At 45.6% G+C, this 25,915-nt stretch overlaps 1 protein-coding gene across 1 annotated transcript; it reads right to left on the bottom strand.

Annotated features, from left to right (window-relative positions):
- Positions 1-11,419: 11,419 nt before the first annotated feature.
- STC1 (stanniocalcin 1) lies at positions 11,420-24,219 on the bottom strand. Its single transcript, XM_025933092.2, has 4 exons — positions 23,825-24,219; positions 21,686-21,828; positions 20,767-20,978; positions 11,420-14,609 (listed from the first exon to the last, which is right to left on the bottom strand). Exons 1-4 carry the CDS (start codon positions 23,940-23,942, stop codon positions 14,339-14,341), a joined length of 744 nt encoding a protein of 247 aa, XP_025788877.1. The 5' UTR covers positions 23,943-24,219; the 3' UTR covers positions 11,420-14,338.
- Positions 24,220-25,915: the final 1,696 nt, after the last annotated feature.

Below are 25,915 nucleotides of genomic sequence, written 5' to 3'. Positions count from 1 at the left end.
TTGGCACCGACTTGACTTTGGGTCTTGTAGAACTTCACTTACTTCCAGGTCTGCTGCTTCCCTTCAGGAGCCTGACAGGGCAAGTGATTTTAGTTCATGGGAGTGTGAAGATAGTTTGTTATTCAAGGGAATAAGGAGGACTGAGGAATGGGTTTGATCAAAAGCGCGACAGCTGGGTTTGCTCCGGTTCCTGAGCGCAAGTGGTACCTCTCCCGGACAGCACGCTACCTCGCAAACGCTCACCTCCGTTCATACAGCCAAGAGGGTGAGGAGGGGGCAAAGATCAGGTGTGATTTACTTTTCTGCTGGGGAAAACAGCTCAAAGAATTTGCCATCCCAGTGGCTTCCTCATGGTATAGGAGGGAACGACAAATCTGTAACCCGATAAGGAGTGGTTTTTACTCATTAAAAAAAAAATGAGAAAAAAATGTTGAACTGTTATTATTTTGTAGGGGTGGAGGGGGCTATTAGTCCTAGACTGTGATGAATACAGAGTCTGGAACTTAGTAGGAACTGGATCATGATGTTTTGTGATATATGAATTGCCTTGACCTGGGTTGTGGGATTCAGCAGTTTTCTTGGAACAGACACATATCTCTTAAATATCAAAACCATTAGAGGTATATATGAACAGCTGTCAGTCAAATATGATGAGGGAGTTTGCTCTTTTAAAGAGGCCATTTATATAAATATATATGGTGAGACCATGGTATCTATATTTCGGATCTCTTAAGGGCAAAATAGAGTCGTTTTAGGGTAATAAGTGACTGATTTAAGGTCTGCTTTTTGATTTTGATTTTAAAAAATTTTATTTTTGTTTCATAAAAATAGCATATGGTAGGGTGCCTGGGTGACTCAGTTGGTTAAGCAACTGACTCTTGATTTCAGTTTAGGTCAGAGTCGTGGGATTGAGCCCCATGTTGCACTGTATGCTGAGTGTGGAGCCTGCTTAAGATTCTCTCTCTCCCTGTCTCCTGCCCCATCCCCTGCTTGCACTCTCTTTCTCCAAATAAATAAATAAACATTAAAAAAATAAAACAACGCGGGGCGCCTGGGTGGCGCAGTCGGTTAAGCGTCCGACTTCAGCCAGGTCATGATCTCGCGGTCCGTGAGTTCGAGCCCCGCGTCAGGCTCTGGGCTGATGGCTCGGAGCCTGGAGCCTGTTTCCGATTCTGTGTCTCCCTCTCTCTCTGCCCCTCCCCCGTTCATGCTCTCTCTGTCCCAAAAATAAATAAACGTTGAAAAAAAAATAAAACAACAAAATAGCACATTGTTAAAATACAAAAAAATCCCACCAAAACCAAAACCCGAAAAACACTGCAAAAAGCAAAGCCAAAATGGCAAGTAACTCTTTAAACAAAAATAATCACTATCAACATTTTATTATGTAATCTTCTAGCCTTATGTATTCATATAATTATGAATTATATATAATTCAATATACATATTCATATATATATATTTGGGTACACATACAAACAGGAGATCATAATGTACATATATTTTGCTAAGTGTCTTATCACTATATATTTTGAACCTTTTCCTATGTCTGTAAATATGCTTTTTATCTTTTTTAATGACTAAATATTATTTCATTACAATTTCCTTAATCACTTATTGCATATAGAGATTATTTTTATTGGGTAACACAAATTTTTGGGTTAAAAATTTCCAGAGTAAAGTGTTACATGTGTATATTTCCTTATACTACATTTGTATCTGTGGGATCTCTAGTTTAAAGGCATAAACTTTAAGACCCTGTACAGGTACTTATAGGATATCCCCAAAAAGGTACTGTGTTTTGCATTCCAGTTAGTAGTGTTTGAAAGTTTTGTTTTTTTCCCCAAACACTAATCAACATTGGAAATTATTATTTTTTTTTATTTTAAATTTTTTTTCAACGTTTTTTATTTATTTTTGGGACAGAGAGAGACAGAGCATGAACGGGGGAGGGGCAGAGAGAGAGGGAGACACAGAATCGGAAACAGGCTCCAGGCTCCGAGCCATCAGCCCAGAGCCTGACGCGGGGCTCGAACTCACGGACCGCGAGATCGTGACCTGGCTGAAGTCGGACGCTTAACTGACTGCACCACCCAGGCGCCCCAACATTGGAAATTATTATTAACAAAATCTTTTCTCGTTATACAGATGAAAAGGTACAGATCTTGAATTTTTTCATTTTCAAAGGCCAGTTGTATTTGTTCTTTTGGAATTTTCTTTCATTTGCTTCGCCACTTTTCCCACCTGAGTGTTTATGATTACAGATGCTAACAGCAGTATGTGTGTCTCACATGTGTCTTGCTATTGTCTAAAAACAAAATCTGGGGCGCCTGGGTGGCTCGGTCGGTTAAGCGTCCGACTCCGGCTCAGGTCACGATCTCGTGGTCCGTGGGTTCCAGCCCCGCGTCGGGCTCTGTGCTGACAGCTCAGAGCCTGGAGCCTGTTTCGGATTCTGTGTCTCCCTCTCTCTCTGCCCCTCCCCTGTTCATGCTGTCTCTCTCTGTCTCAAAAATAAATAAACGTTAAATGTTTAAAAATAAATAAATAAAAACAGAATCTTCTGGAAAGAGAATGATCACTTTTTAATTAACATAGCTATGCCACATTCTCATTTAATTAAATTCAGCCAGAGTTCCTATTATATTCCAGACACTGTGCTAGACACTAGGCATACAATTTTGAGAAAAAGATACTGACCTGGCTCTCAAATAACATACAGCTCACGAGGGAAGAAAAACAAGTCCATAGGCAATTCAGATCCAGTAAGGGGGGGGGGGGGGCGGGGTGTGCCTGGCTGGCTCAGTCAGTTAAGCATCTGGCTCTTGATTTCAGCTCAGGTCATGATCTCGTGGTTTGCGAGACTGACCCCTACATTGGGCTCTGTGCTGACAGTGCGGAGCCTGCTTCAGTCTCTCTCTCCTTCTCTCTCTGCCCCTCCCCTGCCTGTGCTCTGTCTCTCCCTCTCTGAAAATACATAAAACACGAAAAAAAAAATTCAAATTCTCCGTTGAGGAAGTAAGCATGAGAAGCTTTGGAAGCAACGGAAAGAGTACCTAACTCGGTCTTAGGTAGTTATATAAGGCTTCTTGGAACAAAGGATGATTTCACTGAGTTCCAGAGGGTGAATAGTAGTTAGCCAGATGTGAGTGTGTGTGTGTGTGTGTGCGTGTGCGTGTGTGTATAGATGGAACAAAGTGTAATTGTATTGCTAATATAAAGTATTAACAAAGGTCAAGGAAAGCAAGGTAAATGCATGAAATTGCACATACTAAGTACTTGGCTGGAGCTCCCAGCAAGAGAAGTAGGATGGATTTGAATAGGTTGGCAGGAGATTGAAAAGTAAGAAGGGGCCGGATCATGCAGCATTTTATATGATATTCAGTGTGTGGTGTTCATCTTTTTCTGGTATTTTACAGTTGCCGTTGATGGTTTCTAAGCAGTGGGGTGACAATCAGATTTACTCTCTGGGAAGAGTCTCTTGTCCCTGAAGTAGGGAACGTGTTTGGGGACAAAGGCAGGGCATTCCTGAAATCTGAGAGAGAATTTAGGAGACTCTTGAGAATGAGGCCTAAGTCAAGGTAGCAGCCATGTGAACGTGGATAAATGGACAGAGTAGGGAGACAATTAGAAGGAGAAATCCGTGGTTCCTATTTGCTAAGAGCGGTCAGGAGACAAGCGTCAAAGATGGTATTCAGGCGGATGGAGATGCTGTTTGGTGAGTTTGGGAAGGCTCTGACAATGAAGGATGTTTGGAGAATTCAGTTTTGGGTATGTTACGTTTTCGGTGGCTATTGTACATCGGAGAGGAAGTATCCAGTTGGCCAAGTGTTGGATATGTGGGTCATTTTCAAGGGAAATATAGTTTTGGAGTTCTTAATATATAAACAGGAATTGAAACATGTCAGTAGATACAGTACTGAAAGAGAGGACGCAGAATGAAAAGAAGGACCAGAACACGAGGCTGAACAACTCCGTCCTTTCGGGGACGGGAAGAGGAAGAGGCTGAGGAGTGTTGTCACGGTGGCCTTTTACAGAGGACAGAATGTTTATCAGTGCCAAATGGGGCAGATTAATCCCATAAGATAAGGATTTTGGATTTAGCAACAAGAGATGTTTTGACCTAGTTTAGAGTCATCTCGGTGGAGGTGGATGCCAGATTCTAAAGAACTAAAGAGTGAATGGGAGGTGACGAAATGACAAGGAGTGCAGACGTCTCTGTAAAGAAGATGGTGCAATTGTGAGAGAGGTGGTGGCAGCTGAAAGAGAGACAGCTCTGGGAGGGGGCAGAAGGGAGGGGCTGCCAAGGGATGCGAGAAAGGGGCACCTGAAGGCCAGGGATCTTGCATGAGGGGGACATGGTTGGGATCTAGACCTGAGGTAGATTCATTATTCTGAGCCAGGAAGAGAGATGCCGTACTTTTTGTGGCAGGAAGCATAGAAGAATAGGTGTGGATGGCTCTGGTGGCAGGGAATTGAGGGATTTCCATTTTGCCTGTGCGGTGAGAAGCAAGATTTTCTGCTAAGCGTTAGTAGAAAGGTGGCTGGGTGGGAGTAGAGAAGGTTTTAATCCTTGCTGTGGAGAGTGGAAGACAGAGCCGAACAGGGATGGGTGGGAAGATTCCCAGGCCGCGCCGAGAGTCCCGTTAAGCTGGAAGCTGATCAGTTTTCAGTGACACCAAATCTGCGCATGCTTTAGGATTTTCTTCTCTGGCTGAGGGTTGGGGTTTTTCCAGTTGAGCGTGGCAGAGATTGATGGGGCGAGCTAGTTGATGGGCAATGCGATTGCATGGCTGAAGTGATTAACCACGCGTAGAAGGCAGAGGCAGGGAGAGGATGATGATAGGATAGGGGTTGAAAGATCAGGAGAATGTAGAAAGGTCAAGGGCCTGGGAGTCAGGGTAAGGTTAAAGAACTGATGTAGTGCAAATAAATGAATAGGGGAGCCATAAGGGAAAGATGTTGCCATCAGAAAAGGAGCTTCTGGGTTTAAGATTTCTGAATTATACCAGTATCACAAAAGGGTGACAGTCAATATATTTAACCGGTCTGATAATGACCAATCAGAGTAAAACACTGCCATACTGGTGTGTACCTCCTGGATCCAGGGCGTGGAGCTGAGGAAGGACTCAGGGTTTGAGCACGGGATGAAGCGTTCTCACGAAGTTGAACTTGTCCAGACTGCTGATGTGACTTGAGAGTGAAAAGGACAACCGTGAACCTGGTACCCATGTCATCAGTAAACGAGAGGCAATTCCTCTTAATATCATCCAAAGTACACTTAGGCTGGAGAACAGTGACAAAGAGAAGAGGAGAGTGGTATAGCCAGATGGCCTATCTTTGTTCTTTGGGCCTGCTGTAACAGAATACCACAGACTGGGTGGCTCATAAATATCAGGAATTTTTTCTCCTAGTTCCGGAGGCTGGAAGTCCGAGATCAAAGTGATGGTGGATTCGATGTCTGGTGAGGAGATGCTTCCTGTGCATGGATGACTGTCTTCTCACTTTTATAAGGACACTAATCCCATTCATGAGGGCTCTACCCTCATGTCCTGGTCATCTCTCAAAGGCACCACCTCCTAATTCCATCACCCTAGGGGTTAGGATTTCAGCATATGAATTCCGGGGGAGAAACAAACATTCAGAACACAACAGCCTGAGCCTCAGTGGGTCAGAAGTTTTGTGGAACAGTGGCAGAATCAGTCTGGAACAGTGTTGGGAGTAAGTGGCCTTTGGGCCCCACTCATCAGTCTAGAGATTTGGAGGAATAAGTAAGCATTTGGGAAGATGGCAGGGGACAGTGTTTTTTGAGGAATTGGGTTTTATTTTTTATTTATTTATTTTTTTTTAATTTTTTTTTTTTCAACGTTTATTTATTTTTGGGACAGAGAGAGACAGAGCATGAACGGGGGAGGGGCAGAGAGAGAGGGAGACACAGAATCGGAAACAGGCTCCAGGCTCTGAGCCATCAGCCCAGAGCCTGATGCAGGGCTCGAACTCACGGACCGCGAGATCGTGACCTGGCTGAAGTCGGACACTTAACCGACTGTGCCACCCAGGCGCCCCGAGGAATCAGGTTTTAGATGAGAAGCTAGAGGTGATACTAAAAGAGAAGGTGAAGATATTTACCTTGGAATGGGCAGAGTTTGGAAGGAGGATAATAATAGGAGGTTCATTCAGGGAGGACAGACATGAAACAATAAGAAAATGTGCAGACATTCAAGGAAGAAGTCAAACGTATTCTTAAAAGTTGATTTATTTTTTAAACCTGAAATTAATCTGTATTCTACACTATTAAACAATCTGACAATCAAAGCAAAACAAAACAGAACATGCAGACAGAGGGGCTAGATGTTGGGGTGCTTAGACTGTGCTTAGAGTGGTAATTTTGGATGACCAGGTGTAAGGCGTGAAGGGATTAACAAACTGCAGCCTTTCCAGATAGCCCTAGAAGTCTCCTGATGGATAGGGAATGGGGAGGAGAGGAGCTCAGGCCAGTGTGGAGGGAGTGAGGCATGGCCTGGAGTGATTGTATTTCCAAGAAATCCCAAGATAGATGAGGAGGCTGTCGTTGGAATGGGTGCCAAGATTTTGGCCAAATGTTGGAAACACTGACAGTCTCTGTGGGACATAGACTATATCTGGTTTTTCCTGAAGCACAGTACACTTGCAGTGTGACTTAATTGTGCTAGAGTTGAGAATAGCATTCTGTCCTCAACTGGAAGCCACAAATCCCTTATTACAGAGTGGGGAGCAGAGATGCATTTCACTGGCAAGCAAGGGTCTGAATTAGTGCGTTCTCATTTTTAAATTTTTTTTTTTCAACGTTTATTTATTTTTGGGACAGAGAGAGACAGAGCATGAACGGGGGAGGGGCAGAGAGAGAGGGAGACACAGAATCGGAAACAGGCTCCAGGCTCCGAGCCATCAGCCCAGAGCCTGACACGGGGCTCGAACTCACGGACCGCGAGATCGTGACCTGGCTGAAGTCGGACGCTTAACCGACTGCGCCACCCAGGCGCCCCTAGTGCGTTCTCATTTTTAGCTCAGCCTGCTGCATGCAGCTTACGGGTACAATGTCAAGTAGCACATAGGTACTCTGCTGATTACTTCGGTGGTCAGGCTTCAATTAGTTATTTGAAAAATGGGGTGATATGCATTACTCTTCAGACTTTATGGTAGAGAGGTGGGGTGGGCTTAGCCAATGTCTCACTCTGGCACTCAAGTTCTTCCTTGAGGTAAGATATCAAAGGACTGTGGGAAATTTGGTTCATGGCAGAGCTTGAGTGTAAGGAAGAAAAATTAGTGACCTGAGGGGTATTATGAAAATAACTACGTGACAAAAGAACCAAAGATATATGAAATCTTGATGTAATTTGACTTGCAGACGGCCATATTCCTTCTGGCTCTTTAGTATGATGTCTTGCACAAACTTAGCAAATCTCTAAACATGTTTGTAGATGAGTCTTTTGTTGCTCAGGTTACCAGGAGAAAGAAACAGCAAGTGTAAACTTTTATCAAGGCTAGTGCTGGAAAGAAATATGGTCATGTGGTGTTGTGATAAGCTGGCTGACCTAAAGATGCCCAAATGGCACCTGGAATTAATGTCTCTACTCACCATGGCGATATGCACTCCATGCCCTGTTATCCATATGCTGTTATGGCTGCTAAGGCCCAGCATTCTACTGGAGGAAAAGCCCTGGATTAGTTGGTGGGTAATAGAAAGATTTCCTTGCTTCCTTCCTTCCTTCCTTCCTTCCTTCCTTCCTTCCTTCTTCTGCTCACAAATGCTTAGTGCATGCCAGCTTTGTGTTAAGTATCAGAATACAAGGATGACTAAGTTCTCTCTCTTTGCAAGCCCTCTCCAGTGCACTTGGCTATAAGCTTGGCTCTGCTGGGGAAGGCTTCCCAGGTGACATGAACTTTGGCCAATGAAAAGGAGTTTGGGGAGAAGAATATTCATGAGAAGGAATGACATGAGTGAAGGTAATAAGGCAGAAAAGGTAATGGTGTCTTTGGGGGAAGACTGAGAAGTTAGCATTAGGAGAGCCTAGGGTGTGTGTTGAAAAGAAGGGCCCAGATTTTGAGGGGTTTCAATTTGAAGTCAAGATGCTCGATTTTTGTCATCTAGGCAAGGGGGAGCTACTAAAGCAAGGGAGTGAAATGATCATGCTTGCGCTTCAGCAACATCCTTGCAGTGGCTGTGTGGAGGGTTCTAGAATGGAGGAACTGACACAGTTATATGGAAACAGTCGGGACCTTGCTACTCCAAGCATCCCTCATGGAGCATCTGTATCACCTGGGAGCATGTTAGAAATGCAGCCTCTTGGGCATCACCCAGAAATACTGAATCACTTTAATGAGATTCCCAGGTGACGTGTATATACAGTAAATCTAGAAACACTGATTCAGAAGCAATGCTAATAGCTCTTATGGCATTCATGTAGGTCCCATGGGAGGGGCAACCTGACCTGTTCTTTCTCTTATTCTACAGATTCACAGACAATTCCAAAAACTCCATTTTTGAAAGGCTGATAGAAATTTAAGAAATTTTTGTGTGTATTTCAATAATTGGAAAAATTCTTTTAAGCCATGGCTTTTCAAAAACATTTTAGTCATGGACTCTCTTTTCTTTTTTTTTTTTTTAAGATTTTTTTTTTTAAGTAATCTCTGCACCCAATGTGGGCCTCGAACTTACAACCCCAAGATCTAGAGTCTCATGCTCTTCTGACTGAGCCAGCCAAATGCTCCATGGACTCTTATAACTGTGTGAATGGGTTCCGGAGGGCAAACGTAAGAGAATATCTTATCTATGCTATTTTCTTTTCTTTTCTTTTTTCTCTTTTCTTTCTTTCTCTTTCTTTCTTTTTCTTTCTTTCTTCTTTTCTTTCCTCCCTTCCTCCCTCCCCTCCCCTTTCCTTCCTTCCTTCCTTTCTTTTTCTTCCTTCCTTCCTTTCTCTCTTTCTTTTCTTTTCTTTCTTTCTTTCTTTCTTTCTTTCTTTCTTTCTTTCTTTCTTTCTTTCTTTCTTTCTTTCTTTCTTTCTTCTTTCTCTTTCTTTTTCTCCTTCTCCTTTAAGAGTAGGCTTCATGCCCAGTGCAGAGCCCAACATGGGGCTTGAACTCATGACCCTGAGATCAAGACCTGAGCTGAGATCAGGAGTCAGATGCTTAACCGATTGAGCCACCGAGGCACCCTAAGGCTATTTTATTTCTCAAGCTTGGTGACGGTATACGGATGTTCATGTATTATAATCTGCCATTTTTGGTTAGTTGTAATATTTTATATTCAAATTCATAAAGTCTTGATTAAACAGTCATGTTTAGTGATCTACAAAAGAAACAGAACAAGAACCAAGGTGGTACCTCAAGACTCATGTGAGGAGTGGGAGTAGAATCGAAATGATGGTGATAGTATTCATGTACAGAGCGATAGTTACATTAGTTGAGGGCACAATAAATACTATTTGTGGGGAAACTTGCTATGTGCTGGACACTTTCAGTATTTTATATGCAACTCATTTAATGCTCATGACTCCAGGAGGTAGGACTGATTACTTATCTCTGTTTCATAGGGATATTTTCACAGCTGAAAAACTCAGATATGAAAGTGTCAGCTACTCGGCGCAAAGCCAGAGGAACTAGGATTTGAACTCAGTTTGGGGAGATCTCAGGTCTTTTTTATTTTTTTAATTTTTTTTTTTAAGTTTATTATCCTTGAGACATAGAGAGAGACAGAGCATGAGCAGGGGCGGGGGAGACACAGAACCCTAAGCAGGCTCCGGGCTCCGAGCCGTCAGCACAGGGCCCGACCCGGGGCTCGACCCCCGAACCGCGAGATCACGACCTGACCCGAAACCGGATGTTTAACCGACTGAGCCACCGAGGCGCCCCAGGTCTCAGCTCTTAAATAGCACACTAAAGTGTAGTGTGGACAGCCTCTCTGCCTGGACAGGTGTGACAGAAGACAGAGGAGGCAGGATCATAATGAAATCAATGTATTCTTTGTCCTGGGCCCGGTCAGAGAACAGCAAGTGCCATACGTTTGTGGCCTTAGAGTGGCAACTCTTGCAGTATTTGTTAGCTGTCCTGTGTGCATCTGAACTTGGAAAAATGCAGTCTGGAGGCAGAAATGAATGATAGTGAGAAAAAAATCCGTGTTTGAATTTCAAATGTAGAGAAAATCCACGAATTGAAACAAACAGACAAACGAACGATCTAAGAGCTTTCCTTGGAAACACTACACTACAGTAGCCCTCCCCCACTTTTTTGTGACTGAACTCGTAACCATCCTTCAAGACTCAGGTAAATGTCATCCTGCTGTGAATCCCGTCCCCGTTTTTTGACATGGGAAGTTCCCTCCTTTTATCCCCATCCCCTCTCCTCGGATGCTAATTGCTGCGATTTAGTGAGCAATACCGCGTACTGGCCACGTAAGCACTTCACTTATTTTATGTTCTTTTTTTCTTTTTTTTTTTTTTTTAATTTTTTTTTTCAACATTTATTTATTTTTGGGACAGAGAGAGACAGAGCATGAACGGGCGAGGGGCAGAGAGAGAGGGAGACACAGAATCGGAAACAGGCTCCAGGCTCTGAGCCATCAGCCCAGAGCCCGACGCGGGGCTCGAACTCACGGACCGTGAGATCGTGACCTGGTTGAAGTCGGACGCTTAACCGACTGCGCCACCCAGGCGCCCCTATTTTATGTTCTTTTAATAGTGCTATGGATAGTTACCACTCTCCTCATTTTATAGAGGAGGAAACCGATGTCTTTCGGGATGAAGTCATCTGACATCATGCAGTTAACGAGTGGCAGAGCCAGAACTGAAACCCCAGAAGTCTGACCCCAGAGCTGGACCCCTCCTCACCACAGAGCCATCTGCCTCTCGTCACCTGGATTTGTCTTTTTTTCCCCTCTCTCCTGAAGTCCTTCTAAGCCATTCATTTAAAGCATTGAGGGTATCCTGCACCTGGGTGCTTTTTCCAGTGCTGGGACCACATCAGTGGCTACACAAAGGGGCTTCCAGTCTGAGCACAAGGTGGAGGGCAAGGTCTTCTAGAAAGTGAGGACGGCACAAATAAAGGCCCGGAAGGGAGACCGAGCACAGCCTTAGCAGAACTCCCGCACTGCGGGAGCACAGGGTTCGTTGCTGTGAAGGAAGGGGGAGTCTTGAGGCTGGAGAGCTGAGTGGTGTCCAGACCATCCAGCTTCTCTGACGTCTGGAAGGACTCTGGGGTGCAATTTTATTCTGAGGGGAATGGGAGCCACCAAATGGTCTTCAGGAAATTTGGCAAGTGTTGATTTAAACTACATCCGTTTACATATCGCCACTTAATCCGTGACTTTAAAGAACTCAATCGGCCGTTAACTTCACGTTCAGAAAGTCTCATTCAAGAAGTTTTTAAAGAATAACAATGAAAGACATTGGGGAAAAAAAACAATAAAATGTAACACTTTATTTTTATTATTATTATTTTTTATCTTAGAAGGAATTCACCAAAGGCTTCATATTATGCTATGGCATCTTTAATTATAAAAATAAGCAAATAAAATAACTTGCATCTGTCATTACCATGATATGTTTCATAACCTTTATATGCACATGGAGCTTAAAAATGTAATTTAACAATAAATAATGACATATACCAGATATGCTCACTGTTTATTCCAGTACTCAGCCAAAAACCTAAATATCATTTAAATTATAAATACATAATGCAAATATAATGGCACAAAAATGTCTAAAGTGCAACCAAATCACGATAGAAGAATCATGCAAGCTGGTCTAGGTCAGCCCCCGAATCACTCTGTGCAGCAAACACAAGACGAAGCTTTGGAAGTTTAAAGGGGAGTCGGAAGGAGTGGGGTCGGATGGGGACAAGAGAAGCAAAAAACTAGCAACATCGTGAGAACTGCTTCTTTCCATACGTGTGGATATATGTATTATAGATACATATAGAAGTATCGCTGTGGGGAGAAAAGGGGGGTACCACGGTTTGAAGAGGTCACAGCAAACAAAGAGAACCTACTGGACTGAAGTAAGAGAGAATTTGGCTAGGAATCCTCGTGAACTACTTGTCGCATTGGGGTCCTGGCTTAGTGGGTTTGCGAAATGGACACAACACACATACTTGGGTAGCTTTTCTGGTTCAGAGAAGTCAGCCTTGCCTGGGGGGGTGGGGGCTGGGGAGGGCGGGAGGGGGAGAGTCAACTTAGCGTGTGGTCTACCTGATTTCCAAGAGGCTAAGGCAGTGTCCATATGTTTGGGGACCTGGGGATGGGACAGTTCTGAGTATAAAAATGCTCTTAACAATCCGATGTCAGCACGCTTAGAGGCTGTGTGGGGACAAAGGCAGCAACGCCGTGCTGCTCTTGCTGCTGGGTCTGCTGCGATTGCCCTTGGTCCTTGAGCAGCGCGTTACTGCTTTTAAAGGCTTTATGGTAAAGTTGTATTGCTTTTCATTTTTCTGGAGATGTGCCCTCCCTCCTCCCACCAGGAACCCTATCACTCGATTTGGTCAAATCTTGAGTTCAACCTAGTGAGAGTCAAGCACCAATGGTTTCTACCTAAGCGAGTTTGGAGTGGCCCCTGCAGTCCTACCCCTCCTCCCTCTTTCTCCCTCAACATTGACCTTTGGTGGGCAGTGACGCTCTTAAGGGACTGTTGGGTTCAAGGACAGTGACCCTGAGAAACTACTGTTGTTCATAGATAGGTTAGTCATTTGGCTTTGGTGGTTGCCATCTTGTAAACATCACGGCAGAAATAATCAAACCACCAGCTCTTTTTTCCCTCTCTTTTTTTTGCTTTTTTTGCTTTTTTCTTTTTTTTTCTTTTTTTTTTTTGTTTTTTTGTTTTTTTGTTTTTTTACATTTTTTATTTTTTTATTTTTATTTTTTTTGCGATCCTACAGAGATGGCCCAGCTGCCAGGACTACTTTGGCAGGCAGCGTGCTACAGGACAAAAATGTAAGAGGAGTCTATTAAGGCTGGACAGCCCAGGGTTATTTATACCCCCTCAGCCCCAAGTCCCCGGAACTGAAGACCCAAAGGCTGATTGACTCGTTCCTGATCGATTTAATGGAAAGTCTCCCATGCCGTCATCGGTTTGCCAGAGCTATCAGGCACGGATGAGAGGCGGTGAGACAAGAATTGCCACTTCCCAAGATAGAGTAGGCCTTATGACGCTGTAAGTGGTCCAAGCCCAAAGGGATGCTCTTTTTGGTTCCCGTAATTCCCAGTTGGATGTGACAGAGCCGTTTCAGGATAGATCTAAGTCAAGAGTAGCCTCTGGGTTGAGGTGGGCTGGGAGATTAACATTTTACCTGGGGTCCTTCAGATAAACCTGTTGGTTTTTCCTATCTCGTACAGGCCCATCTTAAGTTTTGATGTTGAGTAAAACTACTTCTACCCCCTTAAGTTATAAAAAAGGCCACAAGGAGCATTTATGTGGATATCTGGAAGTGAGATAGTTATTCCATTCCCAGGAAAAGAAAAATAAAGCTAAGTTACAAAACTAAATCTATATGCAATAAAGTTATTATATACTGCTTTGTTTAAGCAGAGTCCTCTGGAATTTATGTACAGTACATTAGTTTTCAGCTATTTATATTCCACAGTTCGACCTTAAGATTCTCTGGTTTTAAGACAATTGTTAAAGGTACTTTTAAAGCTCTGAGCAGTTACAGTACATAAAGATGTTAGCTTTTTGTTTTTCATTAGATGCAAGAAGATGCGGGCTCAAACTCTGGTTGAAGAGCCAGGCTTGAGCAATTTGGTAAATGTGTTGGAAAGGAAATTACACACTAGAGGATCAAGACCATAAGATACTAGCTCATGAGAGATCAAGAATTCAAACACGACATTCATATTCGTCCATGGCCAGCACAGATTCATCACACGAATTCCATTTAACATCTTTATGAGCGTTTAAGACATGCATTTAAGTTGCTTCTCATCAGCTAACTCTACTGGGGCAACCATCCTAAAAGGCCTCCACATCTTCCAATTACAAGGACTGGGCCTTACGCGAATGCTCTGTGTTTGAGAGTAGTTTGAGGGGACCCGGGAGAAGACATGGTAGAGGGAAGTGATCAAAAGGGTACTCTCTCCTGCCGAGAGGCAGAAAGATCACACGTATTCTGTCTGTGGGAACGCTGCCATCGCAGAATGTTGGGATATTGATTACAGAAGCCTAGTTTCATGCAGTTTTCTGTCAGGGGAACAGAAAATAGGAACTACTTAAAAAAAAAAAAAAATCAAACCAGGCACAGTACACTCAAAGTTGGTGCGCGAACACCTTTAAAATGATACTAGTTGGGCGAGGTTGGGAACACCTCTCCCCGCTTATGCACTCTCTTGTGAGGTGCGTTTGATGTGGGAGGGAGAGGCCACCTCACCTCGGAGGTTCCTGAGGAGGACTTTCAGCTTCTGTGGCTCGCTCGTGCGCCTCCTGTTGAAGTCAGCTCGCGGGTATGTTTGGGCACAGTGATCTGTCTGCAGGATGTGAAAGAGGCTGGCCATGTTGGGCCCAATTTTCTCCATCAGGCTGTCTCTGATGGTGCTGACTGTGTCTTCGTCGCATTCCAGGAGGCTTCGGACAAGTCTGTTATAGTATCTGCAAGGCAGATATACAGGCAACAGTCAGTCAGCGAGAGCCAGGCAAGACCCGGTCTTTCATCCGGGCTGCAGCCAACGCCATCCGCCCTGGCCAGACCGTGCGTGCGAGCCCAAATGCTTGACAGCTGGCAGCCATGTCTGCAAATCTTAAAAACGTAGAAACGCATAGCTACATGGGCTCACACAGACCGTGCAGTGGCTACGTCATCATCTCACAGAGAAGAAACAAACGTGGGAGGAGCTAAAGCGACTCGTCTGAGGTCGTACAATGGGTTAGTGGTAGTAACGAGACTTAGTCCAACGTAAGGAGGTGCGCCCAGCCCCGGCCACTTACATGAAGAGTCACTGGCACAGGAATTGGCAGGTATTTTGATGCCCCTTTGCAATTTTCCTTTTGTTTCGTGGTGTGTGTGCAGGTGCACGTGCACCTGAGCGCATACTCAGACTTCACTTCTGTTTTCAAAGGAGGCCCCTGCCTTCGAGTGTCTCACGCGTTTTACTCCCCAACCTAATTTCCCCATCACGCGCTCAGCTCGCCTTGCTAGAGGCCATCGGCTGCTCTCATTCTCAGTCTTCCTTCAGAGGCGCATTGCGGTCAGAAGGCCGAATGCCAGGCAATGAGGACACTTACATGGAAACACTGGTGGTCCTGGATGTTTTCCGCTTCAATAACTCCCCCCAAGTCTTCTCCTACTGCTCTAGCTTTTGCGGGCCTCTTCCTTTTTTTGGACATTTTACAGATCCCTGCTTAGCGTCACACGGGGCAGCAGTGCATTGTCTAGGGATGGTTCTGTTTCCCCTACTAGGCAGTGAACTTATTGAAGGCAGGATTCGTGGCTTTATTTTTGGTAACCCTCATGTGCCGGGGTCCCAGGGCCACACTGCCTGCTTCCTGTCAATTTGTTAATTTATTTCGTGGTCACTGAGGAAATGGGGAGTTTTAGACATAATAATTCTTTCCAATAAGTCATGGTTCCAGGAAGAAAAATTAGAGGTAGGTGTGGTTAAGTTCAAACAAACAAAAAAAACCCTTTGGGTTTGGTATAAATCACCTTCATTTTAGATGCAAGTTGTTTAGGTATACCAAACCCTGAAGCTAAGTGTTATGGCTAAGGAACAAGCTGTCTAATATTTACAGTGTATGAATTACTTGTCCTGTTCATTGGGAAGACAGTTCAGGTAATTTTCCAACGCGAGGTGGGACGTGTTTGCTCCACTTGGAGGTGGCACTTGTCAAAACCCATTAGCTCTGTGTGCACTAATAAGAGACTCTCCCGATGACAGTGACCTCCAGTACTTATGTGGGGAGACTCTTTCCTCAGAGGAGCCTGCGGGTCACTGGGGCCACAAGATCTTCCATGAAAAGAAACCTGTTTATTTTTAACTCACCTCGCAGAGCACAGGATCAAACATCCTTCCAGAATAACTTAACCCCCCAGAGAGGTCCTTTCAAGGATGTACGGTAAACAGAGTGGAACACGGGTAATGAAGCAGAGCGGTCACCCTTCCGTGGGCGAGCAGATGAAGCTGGGGGCCGAACGAAAGAGAAATCCTGCTGCCTGGGTCTCAGACACAGTCCTGGCTCTACCCCTCCCACGAGGGAGGATTATATCCAGCTGTTGTTAAAATTGGGATTCTCTGGCACAGAAACACATTTTCCAGCCCTTCGGAATTATAAAGCACATGAGTCAAAGCAGATCTCACTTGGATGGGGACATGGGGAGAAAGATGGTTTTGGAAAAACTGAGAATAAACTACTTTGCACCAATGGCTTCAGATACCTACGTACCCACATAGATCCCCAGGCACCCCTTTACTCTTGGGCTCTGCAAGGACATGGGTCCCCGTGATCTCTGGGTCCATTTCACAGGGTGATTAGATCTTAGAGAATAAGGTTTCTGACCTCTCACCCTCCTGGCCCCCAATCAGGACTTTGTAACTTAAAGCGACCCCTTTCACTTCTAGAAAGAACTGTTCAAAACAGATAACCCCCCCCCCCACCCGCCCTCACTGCCCCTGCCAAATGAGCTACAGAAGAAGGCCTTTCCTTAGACTGACATTGAAGGCTTTTGCCCGGATGATGAAGTCTCACCCCAGTAAGGAAACCAAGCTTCTGTCATTAGCCTCGCCTCTTTAAGGCCAGATGTGCCTCTTGTGTTCCACTTTGTTAAAGCACTTACTCTCCTTCTTTGAGGGTGCCTACCTTTACTGCTACTTTCGCTGCTCACCAAGATAAGACACCTGTTTTTGGTGTTTCTGGATGAGGACTTCACCAGCCTGACCACCCTAGTGACACCCTCCAAATCTACCCTTAGCTTCTCTTGTGGAGCTTTGTTAACGCAACAAGGGCAGGCTAAGAGGGCTCCCTGTAAAATGTCCATGGCTCCATTACAGCTCCTCCAAGTCTGCAAAACGTGTCAGCCTGTCAGGCTGCCTTGAGGCCAACATCATTTGCCAGAGTGAGCCACAGTTTAGGCCTGTGCCTCTCCATTAAGGGCTAGAATACACAGGAATGGCACTGACCTCTGGGATAGTGTGGATGAATGAGACAGACCCTTCCCATCTAGAAGTCACTGAGTGAGATTATTTAAGAGATCGTGTCTCCAGCACAAGTTGAATTAGCGATTGCCACATACTTGTCACGCACCATCGTGTACCCACAGTTTATGTTACTATAGCTGTTGGTAAGATGTGCCTTCTCTTTGAGGAGATAACTTACCAAATTTAATCGTTGATCACCATGGGGCACATTTATTCATTTCTCCTTGGTAGTCTATTTTTTTCCTCCTTTTATTCTACTTGGATTGTGGAGATTTCCTACAAGTTTTACTGGTTGCCATTTTTGAAGCAGAAATCAAATAGCTTGGCTCAAGGCCACATGCATTCTAGGCCCTACTCTGTCAATTCACTAGCTGTGTGACTTTCAGCCGGTCACTTCCCTCTCTGGGCCTCTGTGTTTTCAATCAGTAAAATGAGGCGTTTACAGTCTATGCCAGTCTCCAGCTATGGCATTCTATGTTTCTAGGGATTTGATACATAATTTCCTTCTTAATTGAACAAGGATGGTGCAGGTCTGCTTTAGGTTCATCCTCTGCAAGAGCAGTTAGAACTATTTCAGAAGGGTCCTTTCTTCACCTTTATAGGGGTTGGCAGGATGTGCTGCAGGGACTTGATGGGCTAAGTGCTCTGATCACCCAGCCTGGAAGGACCTTCTAAAGCATGTTTCTTTCCTCCCACTTTGAAAATTCCATCCCTGACCTTTTTTTTTTTTTTTTCTTGGTAAAGAATAACATCAGATATTCTCCATAGCTACTGTTTCAGCCATGCTTTACCCAAATACACACATACTGCCTAGGAACGTTCTGTGTGAGGGTTTATAAATAGTCCTTTGTTTCCCTTGATCAATATTATTCTTCTGTTTCCTGTTCCCTATCCATGCCCTAGAGAGCTGGAAGCTTTGTCAGTTTTCCCACCCTGGATCTGGATTGGTCTGATTTCTTCCCAAGCCTCACGCCTCCCAGCTTGCCTGATCAATTTTGCCTGTGTCCCTCATGGCTAAGAGAGCAGTTTGCGAATTCAGCCAGGGGGACAGCCAACTCTCCTTTGTCTTCTGAGCGCATTTCTCCTGTGGAAAACATCCCTGTTCTGGCTCCTGGTCCAGTCACAGGCTTTTGGATTCTCCCAGGCCCAAATCTCATGCTAGATAAGTCACAGGAAGGTGGAATGAACCTGTAACTACTTCCCTTTGCAATTCGGTGCCAACTGGCACAACTTAATGTGTCTCTGTGGTGGGACAGAGGCTGGGAAAGCAGGATGTTTCAGGAGAGTGAGGAGCTTAAATAGAGCAAACCAAGCCCAGCATGGAACCGGAAATCTCTACAGTTCGGAGCAGGAATAATATTAACCAGTTGAAGTGAAATAATGGGAGAAAGGGCTGCATGAAGATTCTGGTCTTCAAGAGATGGCCACTTTCCCCCACTGTCCGAATAAGCGTGATTTCCCGAGATGAAAAAGGGACATGACCAGGCTCCTGTGGCCATCTGATAGAAGTGGTGTAAAAGAAAGCCCATTGAAAGCAATAGTGGCCTGATTAAAAACTCCTATTCCTAGTCGCTTCTTAGATATTTAGGATCACCAGTCCAGAGTCTATATTATCCTTTCTATACGACCTCTCCCTTTATAAATGGAAGATATGACCTCAGTTGAAATCGAGAGGTTCGCATCGCCTCAAAGTTGGTCACATGCCATATTGTAAGTCACAAATTGTCACAGGATCCTTAACGGTCTAGACTTACAACGGTGGCTTTGCCAACATACCCCTGCCCCCGCCAGCTGCCCCACAAACACATACTTTGTCCTTAGCCCCTGTCTACTAAAAATTCTTTTCTTTTCTTTTTTTTTTTTCCTTTGTGCTGAAGGGAGACTCCAACAATTAGCCAGCGCTTTTATTTTATTTTTTCCTTCTTCTCTTCAGATGTCACAAGAATCTTTTGGGGAGAATTTTAAGACCAAGATCAATATAAAGAGATAGGCCATTTGAGATAAATGTGGGATTTGATTTTCTTGCTCTGAGGAAATCAGCTAGGACCCAAGGACACGGTCGCTTCTCAGTACCGAACAAATCATTTTATAAGTTGACATGAGGTTCTGGAGAGCCTTTACCGTGTGCTTCAGTGTGAATCAGAAATTTTACAGAGTTTTAATGTCAGGGGCCTTTAGCAGTTCCCTAAGGAAGACCTACCTTTCCCGTCTTCTACTTGCATACATGTGTGTGACTAAATCACTGGTAAGCCCCTGGAGGAGCAGGCTGTTGGTGCTACCCGAAGAAGGGACAGAACCTGGCTAGGAGATTAAGCAGGGAGGCTCATGTTAGCTCTCCGGTGGTCCGGGCAATAGGTAATAGGACTGATCTTTGTCAGTGTGTGCAGATTTGGCTGGGGAGTCAAAGGATCATAGTGCTTCAGGACTAGGCGGCGAGTTTCAGGCCGTGTGGCATCACAGCTCAACGCGTCCCAGCCTCACTGTCCCTGCCATACCTCCATGCCAGCCCCACCGGCACCTCTCCTAACTTGATCGCAGTTGGGGAAGCCCAGGTCTTGCTGGGCAACTTTGTAGGTCGTGGAATGAGCATGTCAGCCCTCTCGTGTCTTGGGTGTCCACTCCCGGCTGGTAAAGACAGTGAGTCGGCAGCACCGAAAGGCCGGTGCTCAGCTATGATTACTTCCGGGGTTTTGGGTCATGTTAGAATACTCAGATGAGAATATGAGCACTCGCCAGAAACATCGTTCCAGGAAATTCTGGACTAGAGAAAGAACTAACATGGGCCTGGGAGGGGGAATCATCTAGTCCAGCCATCTCACTTTTCACAAAGGAAATCTGAGTCCCCAGTGAAGTGACCTGGCTTATTCTGGGCTACCTACTGGAATATGTGCTTGGGCTTGGGACTGCTCAGAACACATGCAGATTTAAAAGTCTGCATTATGCTCTCTGTCTCTCAAAAACAAATAAACATTAAAAAAATTTTTGAAAAAAGGGCGCCTGGGTGGCTCAGTCAGTGAAGCGTCTGATTTCAGCTCAGGTCATGGTCTCGTGGTTTGTGAGTTCGAACCCCACATCAGGCTCTGTGCTGACAGCTCAGAGCCCAGAGCCGGCTTCGGACTCTGTGCCTCCCTCTCTCTGCCCCTGCCTTGCTCGTGCTCTGTCTCTCTCTGTCTCTCAAAAATAAACATTAAAAAAATTTTTTTAAAAGTCTGCATTATGACATTTGACCGGGGTTTTTATAATGGCCAACTGTACCGTGCATAGTCGTAATTTCAGCCAAACGTGATATCTCAAAAGCTTGTGTCCATAAACTTCACAATGCCCTTCAGGCTTATTGTGAGAAACTGACAATGAAAATGCACTCAGGGATGCCACAGATGGAGCTTTCTATTAGCTGCATGGAAAGACTTTTCCTATAACAGTGAGGAAAAAAAAAATCCAGGCTGCTTAAGCTGTCACAACCAATCACAAACATATTTTCCCTGCAAAAGCTGGGAAGGCTGCAAGCTAAAATAAGATCATGACTGTGGCAATTAACCCCCTTCTGTGTCTGGCTCTGCCACCGCCCTGCCCCCCCTCCCTCCCCAGCGCAAAAAAGCGGACTCATTCTGTACCTGTTGGAGAAGTGATTGGGGAGCTGGACCACCTCGGTGATGGCTTCGGGGTTCCGCTTGGCGACGCTGCACACATTCAGCTTGCTGTAGCACTCCTCTTGCACCTCAGCAATCATCCTCTGGAAAGTGGAGCATCTCCGAATGGCGAGGAAGACCTTGGAGGTGACCCCATTGGCGATGCACTTTAAGCTCTCTTTGACAAATGCTTTTCCCTGCCAGGCAAGGGGTAGGAGGAGAAGCTTTAGCTCGAGCTGCCCAGAGAGGACGGGGCATACAATATGTGGAAATTTAGGGGGCTTGCCTTGGCGCGGTCCCCTGGCCGTCTGTATGTCTTCGCATGCCGCGACCAGGATTAAAAAAAAAAAAATGTCCCTACTCTCATAGACTACCTTCAGAATTGAGCTCCGTAGAAATAACGAGACAGGAGAAAGAAAGAGACAGACCCACAATCAGCCACCCTGCAGCTTGAACGTAGCCATGATGCGGTTTTGTCTTGGGATCGAGACTTGATAACTCAACTCACAAGCCAGGATGCTGGGTCCTACAGTGAGAACTTCCTTGTTGGAAGAACATTTTTATTTCCTCTTGAAGAGGCGAGGATTTTCTGGTCATCACCCCTCCCTTATAAGATAACCTGTGTCAGTGTGTGACAATCGTGCATTAGAGGGTGGGGAGCGTCTCGTACAGAACCGGCTTCCTGGCCAAAAGTGTGTGTGTGTGTGTGTGTGTGTGTGCATGTGCGTGCACACGTGCACGCGCACACGCGGGAGTGTGCATGCACACGCTGGAGCTGGGGATTTCGGTTGAGGAGGCTGAGAAGCACAGCTGCTTCCCTACAAGACTAGTTCCTAAGAACAATAGTCTAGCACACTGTTAACGACAAGCAGCCAGTGGAAGGCAGGGGTCAAGGTCTGCTTACCTGAGTGTCAAATTTAGCAGCGCTGTACAAGAAGGATTTACAGATGTCGTACATCCCATCTGTATCACAGGTGGAGTTCTCCAAGCAGGCAAAAGCCCCGCAGCCAACCTGCAGAGCACTGTTGAGGCAGCGAACCACTTCAGCTGAAAGAGACAAATCCATCCAATCTGGGTCAAGCAGTGAGGGTGATTCGGAAGGGTCGAGGGGGCGCCATTCAAGGACAAGGGGTCAGAAGAACTTCTCTTCGGACGTCTGCGAGGGGGCCAGTAGATAGACCCGTTCAGAGGGGGTGGGGTCGGGGGCAGGCCAGGCAGATCCCTCCTGCACGTGGAAGGAGAGGGCAGGAGCTTTCCCTGTTGGTCTCACCATCACATTCAATTTGGGTGGCCGGAGGAGTAAGGTGAGAGTCTGTGGAATGCACAGTGCTTGAAACAGCTCTCCAGCATCAGAGGGTATCACTTAGAGCCCGAAAGCCCGGGAAGGCAGGAGGCAATGGCTGGTGGTCAGGTTTAGGAAGTAGAAGGGCCAGGGAGTCCATTTGGCTTCTGAAAACACACTCCGGAGTAATAAGAATGGAATTTTAGTCTAAATGGCAGAGGACCATTTGCCAAGGAGTGCGCCTGGAGACCCTTCCAATTTAGGGCTGCTAACTTACCTTCATATTGGCAGAAAGGAATCTGGTCCGTTCATGTTTCACCCCAGCCCCCACCATAGGACAGTGCTTAGAGGTATGCATAATCTCTCTCATATTAAAAGCCATTTCTCCTTCTTTTTTTTTTAAAAGAAACACAGGTGTGGAATAACAAGGCCAAGGCACCCCTTGTGCAAGACTGGAAGAAAACCGCAAAGAACTTGCATGAGGCTTTCTACATTCTGGATAAGATCTCCCATAAAAGTAATTTCTCTCCTACAGAAAGGGGGGGGGGTGTTCTGGCAAGCAGCTCGGCAAGAAATGATCTGCAGCCTTCATACCATAGGATTCTCCTCTGAGATCAAAAGCCTGGTTCGGTTAGGCTTCCCCTCCCCCTCCCACCACCCGCAGCCTCTGGGATGTTACAAGTCATTTCCCTAATTATATATTTCCACGGGTTCAAATTATAACTTTGCTTTAAGCAGTTTTAATATGCATTAGGGTTGCTATTGTTTTAGGCAAGCTCGAATTGTGAATCACTGCATTTCTATAGCAACTAAGTACAAAAGGAAGTGAAGCAAAGCCCTCCTCTGGGCAGGGACCTGTGCTCTTCGGAGAGGAGCCTTGTCTGCAGCATTTGGACACCTGCGATCCCATCTTTGCTGACAGTCAGGGGAGTGGGGGCAGTAATGTCAGAGGGGCAAGCTGGACAAGTGAAGTCAAAAGGCAGAGGTGTTAATACCGGCTTCCTAAGGACTCTTTTCCTTTAGAGACCAAGATAATACACAATTAACTGCTCTGGGAGTCAGAACGAGAGCGAGACCTTCCCCTTGAAGAAACAGCTGCTACATTTCACAAATACTCTTTTTCAAGGGGGCCCTCTAGCCACGGGCTGCACTGCACGGGCAGCTGAATGAAGGCGCGAGAAAGCCGGGAGGAAGAGAAGGAGCAGTGTCAGGGGTGGGATGTGTAGGGTTTTCTCTGCATCTGCCCGGGATTTGTCAGCCTTGAGGGCTATGGTTCGGTAAATCTGTCTGCAGAGGGAGCTTTCTGTGTGTTCTCTGAAGGGGCAGGGAAGTCCAGTTATGGGGACTTAAGGGTGAAGAAAGGGGGACAGCATCAGACAAACCGTGTCTCACCTTAAGATCGGCTTCAGCTTCTGGAAAGTATAGAGAGTGCTTTGAAGCATGCCAACATTCAGGCCTTTCCCCCGCCCCCTCCCCCCCTCCCCCAAGAGGGTACGTGCCAGATTTCAGGCAATCAGGCTAGTAGGCTTATGCAATGAAATACCCTCAGCAGAGCGCCCGGCTTCTTCGTTAGTTGCATGCAATTTATTAAACAAAGGAGCTCCACTTCCTAAGGCTATTGGATTACACTGGCAGTTTATTGCCATCAGGCATGAAGCACATTTATTATCAAGATCAGCCGTCACAGACACAGTTGCAAAAGCGAGAGGCAAATGAGGACAGCTCTTTGGGGGAGAAACCGGTCCTGGGTTTGCCGCTTACCTGAGTTCTGAGCTGCCACCCGGGATTTCCTGGGGCTCACAGAATCATTCTGCTCCGCCTCATGGGTTGCAGAAGCACTGATCACCAGCACCAGAAGCACTGCTGAGTTTTGGAGCATTCTCTGAGAAGTTTCCGCTAAGTTGTTGGGTTTTTTTTTTTCCTCCCCCCCTTTCCTCTTTCCCTCTCCCGGCTTGCGTGAAGATGTGGATCTGGATACACTGAAAGCCTAGGTGAGGATTTGATGAGGATTTTTTGTTGCTGCTGATGCTGTTCCTGCTGACGCTTTTGCTGCTGCTGTGGCTGCTGCTGCTGCTGTTGTTGCTGTTGTTGGCTGCTGCTGCTGCTGCTACTGCTGCTGCTGCTGCTGCTGCAGTGGCTGCTTCTTGCACCTCTGGCTTTTGCAAACTGGGGGCCCAAGAGCTGCACCCAGGGATTTTATAGCCGTTCTTATCGGTCCTTAGGATCAGGGACCAATCAGGTCCTTCAACTGGTCTGGCTAGCCAATCGGAGGGCACTCTCATTGGGCTGGAGCTGTTTGACTTCTTAGAAATATTTTCCAGCAAATTAAAAGTACCTGCTGCCAATGTTTTACGTGTGTGTGTGTGTGTGTGTGTGTGTGTGTGTGTGTGTGACGGTGTGTGCATGGATGTGTGAAAAGCTATTTTCATGGCGTTAAGGGATGACTGTGTATTGATCGAACTGAGGGAAAATCATGAAAATCTCAACAAGGTGCTTTTGGAAATACATTTTTTTTTTTTTTCAAATGATCTACAGGGGGTGGGGAATGGGCAGCATCTGCAGGATGTGAAGTGTGGTCTCTTTGGATTCGAACTGAACCTCATTATAGCCGTTTCAGTCTGATTTTACTGCATACTGCCTACTTTGTAAGCTACATGCACGGCACTGTCCCCATCTTGTTGGCACATACATATTCACAGGTCTGTGATGCACTTTGGTTGCACGTGGGCATCCTGAGTTCTCACTCACATATATGAACCCCTGAGGAGGGACGCATCTGAGTGGAAGGGCCCTGATGGACTGGGATAGGACAGCTCTGAGTGGTGGCCCCCGTTCTTCTACTGATTAGCTCTGTGACCTTGGTCAAGTCCTTTTACCTTGTTCTGCCTCTGTTTTCCAATCTGTGAAATGCCAACATTGAAGTCTAGCATCCCTTACATCTCTAAAAACTATGATTCTCCAGTTACACAAATTTACCTTGATTCCATCTTCTTAGTCACCAGCAAGATTGCACGCCCAGGAGTGTTAGTTACCACAGGTATACACATGCACACCTCTACACACTAAACTCAACAGGGAGACATCGTGAATGCCTGGAAATTAACAAACTGTGTTTTCAAGCCAGGGGACTTCGTAGTCACGTTGAAACAATAAGCTGGCCGAAGCAAGATGAAACCTGCTAGGTAAACCAGTTCATTTCTTGGGGGCGGGGAGAGAGTAAAGGGGCAGGCAAGACTGGGAAGGGGTAGAAAAAGAGCAGAATGTGTAGGAGAGAGGGCTGCTAAGCTCTAGACTTAATGGGGAAATTACAGTGGCATCACAAATCATGCCTGGTATAGAAGCTCATATTTTCTTATAAGTAGGCAGCACTGAGGCATGTCCTTAACTTGTGAAGGAGGCTGATGATCCAGGAGAGGACTTATCAGGGTAAAAAAAAAAAGTGGGCATTACATTAAGGGCTGGGGTGCAGTGAAGGGATTAAGCAAGACAACCTTCAGACATTTTCGGGATGTAAATGCAAAAGGGCCATTGGAGATTCATGCAGGCAGGAACAAGATGATCTTGCAAAGGCAGTGGTTTCAGTTTAAATCCTAACACCTTCAAAGGTGGAAGAAACAACGCCAACTCTCCTAACCACAAACCAAGACTCTGCTCTGTGTGTGTGAGGGGAGTGGGCTTGCTGAGTGGTTACGGCCCCGCCCTCCCTTGCAAAAAGGGTTTTTTGGGAAGGACCAAGTTTGCTAGAAAAAAGGATAGAGGAAATAAAGGAAAATGGAAATTTCTAAAGGAAAGAAAGGGAATTTTCACATTTTCACTAAATAATAAGTACATTTCCATTTAGGTTGAGTGACA

Source organism: Puma concolor, chromosome B1, assembly GCF_028749965.1.
Source record: "Puma concolor isolate L17-30 chromosome B1, mPumCon1.1.hap2, whole genome shotgun sequence".
Lineage (NCBI taxonomy): Eukaryota > Metazoa > Chordata > Mammalia > Carnivora > Felidae > Puma > Puma concolor.
Note: the sequence above shows the minus strand (reverse complement) of the source record. Positions and strands in the feature narration are given on the sequence as shown.